Consider the following 9,345-nt stretch of genomic DNA (forward strand, 5'->3'; position numbering starts at 1 on the left):
TATGCTGGTCACGTGACATTGAACTTGCATCGTTCCTAAATTTTACCAAAGGCGTAAAAGGACTATTTGATTTAACAACTCTGTCAGATGTGGTGATTGCTTTATGCTGATATAGATACGAATTGAGCCAAGATGTATGCCCAATTTAAACGGCTACTCATCCAGATTCAGTTTGCAGTACGTTAGAAATGAAAAGGTAAAAGTTGTATATTGGCCTGTTATACGTCTAATGAATGACTCAATGAGTAGAAACAAAATACATCTATCGTGAATTTTGATTATTCGATCATGAGAGTAATTATCAACCTTCAAAATATGAGCAAAGATAATTGCAAAAACTCCTTTTAAAAGTAAGACAAACCGAGAGGTTGTATGATGGACGATATAAGATTCAGTTGTTATTATTTCGCGTTTGAGCTTATTAAATCAAATATTCAGTCACATACGGGACATCACTCATATGTAATTTTTCTACTGCAGTGGGAAGGAAGAAACATTATTGTAGTTCATGTGATTTATCGATTTGTCTTTTGTGTCTATCTTTCAAAAGACGGTGGCCTGTCTCTTATACACATCTAGATGTGTATAAGAGACAGATATAATATTATGTCTACAATTGTAGGCCTGTCATTTATTTATTTTTCATAGAATATTCATATTCATATTCATATACATAAAAGGGTGCAGGTAAAGCTGGACTAAAAATTATTGTATGATGGACAATTGCACACAAAGTGACAGAATATTCTTGAGGGTTGGAAGGTAGTACTACTAAGGTAGGTTGGTATTAGGGGCTCTCTTCAATAAATGAAATAATGTGATATTTCATAAACTAAGTTATTGCTAGGCTTAGGGAAAGGAGATTTAGTATTGTTTCTGACTCTTGCTGATTGCGCGCAAAATCAAATGACTCGACCGAGTGCCCATTCAGCCTAATTTACTTTTCCAGAATCGTGTATAGGCCTATGTGATGTCAATTTATTTAAAAAAAATAATATCTAAAGTTGAAGGAGAATTGTATTCTCCAGACGAGTATTAGATGATAGTGTCAATATGTTAATGGGCGCGTGATAGTTTGGTAAGGACTGCTATGTAAGAGGTTTAGAATAGGGGTATGTTGTGTATATGCACACGCAAAAACGAAACTTTTAATTTGCACCGTACCGGGATCTAACATTTATTAGAAGATGTATAAATAAATCATTTATGTTACCTTATATTATATATTATTATTATTTAGTTACATTATTCTAACGTTCTTTACACAAAACACAAAAAAACTTTATAATTTGATACTTTAGCCTGCTCACCTAATGTTTCTAGATACAATCTGAGGCCTAATATTAATTTTAGTTCAAATATACAAATTGGATGTCGCTCTTTAAGCTAGTACATCATAATCATACGGACTTAGACTACTGGTCAATTTGCTCGTCGAAGTAACCCTATACCTCTGTATGTATCTGTTGTGGTTTGTTCGTATATGGGTTCGTGTATCTGAGTACCGGGACAGAATATCAACAGATAGGCCTAGCAGTTTTGCAAATAAAAGTCCATGTAAGGGGCCTACAATCGTGCTCAGACCGAAATGACTTCAATATTGCGTCCTGGTCTAACTTCTTACCTATTAACCCTAGCTTCTTCCGAATTGGCAGACGTAGTTTGACGAAAAACTCTAATAAAATCGTCGAGAGAACTTAAAGCTACCGAAAATTATTGGTGATGAAATAGGCTTATCACCGGATTCCATACGTTTGGTGATGAAGAGAAAAATACTGGGCTTGTTGGTGAATCACTCGCATGTTTATCGTTCAATTCACCTCCCAGTCAAGACTAGCCTGATTCAGGTCATCATAAACTGCCTGCTCATTAGTATCCAGTACGAGGTAGTCCTGGAGAGGAAACACAAAATGAAAAAATGAAAAAGAAAAGAAAGTATCCTTTAAAATAAAATGACAATCATACTTTATTGATAGTGAAAAAGACAGCGTGGCCTTTGATCTAATAAACATGAACTTTATTGAAGTGATGAGTTTTTATATGCCTCGACTTCTTGATACGACTAATATATCGATGTCATTTTAAAGCGCATCGGAAATAACTGCTGTTCTGCATAAAGGCCGTGAGGTATAATTCGCAAGCGTTCGGAGTTTTTACGAGCCTGACTAGTGGCTACCATCTTTGACAAATACAGTAGTTTATGTGCCCGTAAGATAACTTATTCAAGAAATCACTATAATGTATGCATCAACCATCTCCCTGCATTAACAGTAATCTTTAACAGTTATAGTTGGTCGGTGATTAAAATTAACTATTAAGGAGATGAATAATTGGATTTAGACATCATCAAGAATTAACGTCGTTTTAACGATACAGAACTTGTTCGCGTTTTTGATATTTGTACAAATTCAATTATCAAGCAGAAGTAGTCTATACTTTAAATACCCTTGGGTAGGTATGTCATTTAAAGTGTTACGGCGAGCATACTTTTATTTTCTTTTCGTTTATTTTCTCTTTCTACCTGCTCTCAAATGGTCTGTATAATATACATAGCCCTACTTACAAAGACAATGTACACTATTAGGCCTACAGTATTTGTAAACGAAGTAAAGGCCTCACCAAACTAATGTCATTAATTAATGTTAAATCTAAATCATAAATCAAAATGAAATTTACCTAGAAGTGATTGGCCTTTAGGAAAAATGTGACTACCGTACCGCATTCTCGATTAGTTTTGCTAATTGTTTATACGAAGGAGGAAATAATTAATTAATATTTCCTCCATGTTTATAGTTAGTTTAACACATATATATTTATATATATATATAGGCTATATATATAGGCTATATATATATATATATATATATACATATATAGGATATATAAGCATATATATACATGTAGGGGCCTATGTATATATACATATATACGTATATATATATATATACATATGTAGGCCTATATACAAATATATATATATATATGCATATATATAGGCCAATGCATATATATAGGCCCTATGCTTTATGCCATGTTCGTAGGATATATAGCTGTCTCTTATACACATCTAGATGTGGATAAGAGACAGGACTAATATATCGATGTCATTTTAAAGCGCATCGGAAATAACTGCTGTTCTGCATAAAGGCCGTGAGGTATAATTCGCAAGCGTTCGGAGTTTTTACGAGCCTGACTAGTGGCTACCATCTTTGACAAATACAGTAGTTTATGTGCCCGTAAGATAACTTATTCAAGAAATCACTATAATGTATGCATCAACCATCTCCCTGCATTAACAGTAATCTTTAACAGTTATAGTTGGTCGGTGATTAAAATTAACTATTAAGGAGATGAATAATTGGATTTAGACATCATCAAGAATTAACGTCGTTTTAACGATACAGAACTTGTTCGCGTTTTTGATATTTGTACAAATTCAATTATCAAGCAGAAGTAGTCTATACTTTAAATACCCTTGGGTAGGTATGTCATTTCGGCACAGATTTTCTATTCCTCGTGTCAAACAAATTAGCAGCATGCAACCCAGTTAAGCCCAAGCACATCTAAAGTAACGACTGTATCTAGCCTGCGACACGTTCCCCGGAAATATGTAGATTTGTGTCTTTACTTTTTAAATATATTAACGTAGGAATAAACAGAAAATATGCACTACTCCAGCTCTCAAGGGAAATGATTATTTCGTGTCATTCCTGCCCCTTGTTTCCTTAAACCCTTCCCAAAATGTTAACAGTTGCTTGATGCTTACGGGTTTGTTTATAATTCGTTGAATATGAAAGTCTGAAAATTTTGTGAGTAAAATGTAATTATTGTTTTAATTACGCGTAAAACTAGCATTCTTTTTCAGAAACGATTGATAGGAGTGTGTTTTGCCGCAAACATATTAATATAGAAATAAGCATAGCCCCAGTCCTCCCCTTAGCCTGTAAACGCAATGATAATTTATGGTTAGTTCAGATATAACTTCGAAATGATTCTTGATAAGTTTACCTTCTGTGGAAAATTTTAAAAGTGTGACAATTACATGCAGCGTGGTCGTGTTGTTTTATAACATCCGAAGTATATATGACCGTGGAGGAATAAATAATTATTATTTATTCCTCCATGATATGACTGTGTTCCAGATTGCTATGATATGTGAGTGGATATGTTATTTCTGTTATATAGGCCAGTTATCATACAGGCCTATGCACTGTATTTGAAGTTTAAACTTTCTCATGTTTTCACATGGTAATTAATTATCTTTAACCCCAATCATTCTGTTATTGAAGAGGTGAACGGCTATACTAGAACGCGGATAGCCTCATAATAGGTAGCTTTCGATTGCATGGATACTGCAAGATCTAGAGCATAATGACGTCACATAATAATCGTCTACAAAATAAGCGTTGAGTTCTGGTTCTCCTCTTAATTCTTGGGCATAGTTTTTGGACTGCATCTATCTTGCAGGACGCCAGCAGTGAATCCGTCCAAGATTCGCGTGGTCATCACGTTCGAAATCTCATTCCATAGTGCTTATATAGTTAGGCCTATAACGTACCATTTTCGAACTCACTTTATTTGTGCAGGAATATTAGATGTCTTGTAGCACTATTCAAATATTTAGCACACTGTGAGCAAATGTTTCTTTCAAGACTTCAACAACAAAATGCTTACCTAGTTCTTACCTCATTGGAAAACAAATTATTAATAATTTTCCTACTGTAATATTGAACTACATTGAAAATTATGGTGATGATGCCAATGGCGATGATAGTATAGGGCTAATGATGGTGATGGTCCATCATTAGCCCTATACCTCTGAACACAATTTAAAAAAAATAGAAAATAAAAAAAAACCAATTGAATTCAACACGTATACAATCAACAAAATGTCTTACTGAATCTTCCGTCATCAACTTGTCAAGCTGCTTAAAGATGTTCACAAACGTAGGCCGTCTGCCAGGCTCCTGATCCCAGCATTGTAACATGACGTCATACCTAAAAATCAAGAATAATCATGTTTTAGGTACTGTAACTCAAGTGGTAATTTACCTTACATTTTTAGGCCTTATTTGCAAAAAGTGTGACGTCAAGTAGGCCTATATTTTTAATAGAATGCAAAGTTAAGTAGGCCTATAATAAAGAAGTATCGACAATGCGGCACAGATGAGGACAGTAAGTGTCAAATATGTTTTTGTAATAATAATAGTTTTAATAAACACTTAATTGACTGACCATTTTTAATTACTCTAATTAGATCTGCCTCATAATCGTTTTAGTCGGACGTTATCATTTCGAAAACAAACCATACATGCACGCCCATCAGAGAATAATTCTCAATGGTCTAACAGGTTGTACACATGTATAAATGATTACTCAATCTTTTTCTATGATTAATCTGTCTAAAACTGGAGCATCACAATTCCCATTCCGGATGAGGAAACCAGATGGGCACACATTACAATTACAATACTCAGATCGAGGGTTAATTCAACATCATGTACACTAATTAATGTAGGCCCCCCTAGACTACAATGTCTATCTCTGTACAGTATGATAGTCTATGCAAACTACCCTAAACACTTTCAATTCTCTATTCAACATCGATATAATATAATTTTTTCAAGTCATCTTTTCCTGTATTTCAACAAATTATAGTCATCGGAGAAAAGAAGCATGGATTTCGACATTTGAAATACGTCATTAAAAAAAATATCACAGTGCAGATGTTACTGTTGCAGCGAATCTGTGTCTCACATCGAATCGTGGGATTTAGTAAATTGCACAAAAACCTCTGTTTCTATACTGATAGTGAGTGACATGTACCCAGTAGCCTTCATGGTATGTGCCAGGTAGGGCGTGTATTTGTAGAAGCATGTAGAAGTTACCCTCGAGGAAAGTTCAGCATGCGACTCGCCAGGAATTATGTACGCCATATATATATATATATATTAATAATAATAATAATAATAATAATAATATTAATAATGATAAATAATGAGGATGATAATAATAGTAATAAATAATAATAATAATAATAATAAATAATAATAATAATAATAATAATAATAATAAAAGCTTACTATTATTATAATGCTTTATTATTTAAAATTTCTGTAGGCCTACTTATGACTTCAGTGATGCGAGGCCTCTGCCTAACACCGCAACACCAAGTGAAAGAGGCTTTTCAGTAAAAGAAAATAGAAGAATAAATAATGAACCACATTTCTCTTATCATTTCTAGGTTTATATTCATATTCAGAGAGTGTACATCTCAATATTAAACACATACTGAGTAATAATTTTTGAGAGTATAGGCCTAAGCCAACATCGTTGCTTTGAAGCCAATTGCCAAAAATGTCACAGTTAATATCAATATATATGGTAAATGTCTCAATAAACGGGTATGACGGTTTAGTATAAAAATGTCCATATCCTTTAAAGGCTACTATTTGCACACTTATTGACAAACAAGCGAGTAAGATAACTATCAATATTGAAATAAATGTCTTCCTTTGAGATACTCCAGCTTCATTTGCATTTTAGAGGTTTTAGATTCTATTAATTTCGATGTTGACCTTGTCTTGATCAATATCAATCTATGTAGAGGATTAATTATTATAGAGTACCTATGTTAAAGGTTCATCCAGTCACTCTGAGTTTATAGTCAATTTTCAACCATGTCTATTTTATTTCTTCGTAACTATTTATATACCAGTACAGTAGGTCTAAGGATTTCAATAACCGTTCAGTTATGGTAATGGTCGTCACATTCAAATAAAGACTGCTCAGGCCTTATTGATTAACTATTCACGTCACAGCTTCAACATCATTACATGGAGCCAACTGACGGTTAGCTATGCCTGTCTTCTTAGTACAGTATATACACATATTAGACCAAATTATGTGTTAATTGCTAGAACATTTGATACAGTTGTTTCTTTTATGCATATTAGAAAATATGATGTTCAACAGTGTCCTCCCCCACCCCAACGTCTACCTATCTTGTCGCGGATACATGGCTCACTTATCGAGGAGCTCAACACAAGTCGTCGAGAAGAAAAAAAAAACAAGTACTGTAGATGCTCTCAGGTCTATAGATTATGTAACTTTAAAATCGATTAAATTACCCTCTCAAATCCCATTGTTGAAGCATCTAAATGCATCTCAACTTGCAGCCCTCTGAGGGGTTCTGGGAGGCCACTGGCCCCGTACACTTCGCTCCCGTCGGGGACATCGGCCCACTATCGGGCAAATCCTGGCGTCACCAATGGTTATGTTTTCTGTACTATTTTTGCTGCCAAATTAGTGTCTTCCTGCAATTATGCCTAATCCCAGGTTATCCCTGTTTTTAAATCCCAGAGATTCGTATAAACAAAGTAGTAATTAGAACTAGAGTGTGTTAGCGTACTTAACTTCCAAAAATATTATTTGCTGAGGAAGATAATCGAGTCACCGAAACACGCTTCAGTCAGCTTATTTAAAATTCTGTCCACACAAGGTTTGTGCGATGTGCCCATTTATGGGCATGATGCTGTCATAGTACACCCAAATGTGGGTATATTACACCCAAATATGGGTATATTACACCCAAATATGGGTATACTACATTAATAATTTGTCACGTAATATTTGATAGTGTGGACAGTGTAGCCTCGTCTCGTTGTTATACGTTCAGCTGCCTCATACTTTTGTAAACAAACTTGAAGCCCTCTTGTTGAGGACATTTTAAATATTTTTAAAAAAATTAATAAATTAATATTTTTTTAAATATATTGTAACAATAAAATACACATAACGTTCACTTATTTTTTATATTTTAATTGTTCTCGAATTGTTCAAAAATAAATATATTGGTAAGTTAATCGACGGATCAATTCTAAAACTTCCAAAAATATGCAATATATTCCATCATTTGACGACGACTTGGCCAAAGAAGTCATTCACCTTATATAACTGTACAAATCGCGATTATTTACCCTCAATAGACTAAAACATACTCGAGGGACGGGTACAGTTATAATAGAGTGTTGTCGGTAGATTGTATGCTGACTGTTAAAAACTTTTGTCGAATAGTTGATTACATCGATTTCCCCCTTGCAACTGTTTTCAATTGAGTACGATTAGCCGTGTTAATTCGTAGTGACACTCTGATCGTGTTGAGGGTTTCGGCAGTCTTGCCTTGATTGGCGAATATTGTCATGGTTAATGGTTATCAGAACCATAAAATTGTATGAATACAGATTATAATAACTAAATAGAAAGATAATTGAACACGCTTTTAAGGTGGTAGTTGAATTTTGGAATTCTCTTATTGTTCTCTTGTCTTCAGTTGAATTATTGAAATGAAAATATGCTACGCATCTTTTTTATAATTATGAGTAAACATTCGACGTATGCTTTAAAATAGCCTTACAAATAAAAGATATAACACTACGTTTTTAAACAGCAAATATTAGTATATTTAAACAAATTATTGATAATAAATGTAACGTATGACTATTGCATTGGTTAAAAAAATTAAAACTTTGCTTTATTGTTGGAGCCGGTCGGTATACACATAGGCCTACATTAGGCCTAGTAATGTTTTCCTCTAATTCCCTAAAATTGGACCTACTCCAGGTCTACGTATGCCTACAGTGTATAGCACTGATACGATCATCTATTTCTATGATGTGGTTATTCCAAGTGGTTCAATTTATAAATACCAAAGTCTACGTTCGTATCTTAAATTTCATTGTAGTAGGGCCTATAGGACTATCATTTAACGGAGTACTACCGTGTCATGTTATTCGTAATATGACTGTAATTTTGAGTATCTTGTCACTTTGAGCATTTATGTAATTTTGAGAATCATCTGATTTTAAGTACCGGTATTATGTCATTATTAGAAAAAACATAATAGGCCTATATGCTATTTTAATTATAAGTTATTAATACGGTATCTATCGTTTTGGGTAGCCGTTTTAAAAATGTTGAGTAGACTCTGCTATGCAATTTTGAGTTAAAGATGTACGGTAATGTCCCTTGAAAATGACCAAAATCATAAAAAAATAATTTTTAAATTAACTTGCTCATTTTGCAGTAACATACAAATTATTAACTTGAGCATAGAAATGATTTAATTAAAAAAATGTATTTCCTGATTTTTTAACTGGATAATTATAATAAAGATAATAAAACACTTCCAGTATCTGGAAGTGTTTCTATCATTTTTTCGTTGTAAAATGATGGTTCTTATGGGTATGCATTTTTTAAAATTTCTATGTTCAAGTTGATAATTTTTATGTTACTTCAAAATGGGCAAGTAAATTTCAAAAATGATTTTTATGATTTTTCTTTTTT

At 33.4% G+C, this 9,345-nt stretch overlaps 1 protein-coding gene across 2 annotated transcripts in view; it reads right to left on the bottom strand.

The window, feature by feature from the left end:
* Positions 1–1,161: 1,161 nt before the first annotated feature.
* LOC117105051 overlaps positions 1,162–9,345 on the bottom strand; it is a 60,069-nt gene continuing 51,885 nt past the window's right edge. For both annotated transcript variants that reach the window (XM_033246059.1, XM_033246057.1), the window contains 2 exons: positions 4,899–4,998; positions 1,162–1,892 (listed from right to left, as the gene is read on the bottom strand). In XM_033246059.1, coding sequence (XP_033101950.1) covers positions 1,812–1,892; positions 4,899–4,998 — 181 coding nt within the window. In that variant the 3' untranslated portion in view covers positions 1,162–1,811. The remainder of the gene's footprint in view (positions 1,893–4,898; positions 4,999–9,345) is intronic.

This window comes from Anneissia japonica, unplaced genomic scaffold (genome assembly GCF_011630105.1).
Source record: "Anneissia japonica isolate Jap-2015-1 unplaced genomic scaffold, ASM1163010v1 scaffold287834_len5846547_cov211, whole genome shotgun sequence".
Lineage (NCBI taxonomy): Eukaryota > Metazoa > Echinodermata > Crinoidea > Comatulida > Comatulidae > Anneissia > Anneissia japonica.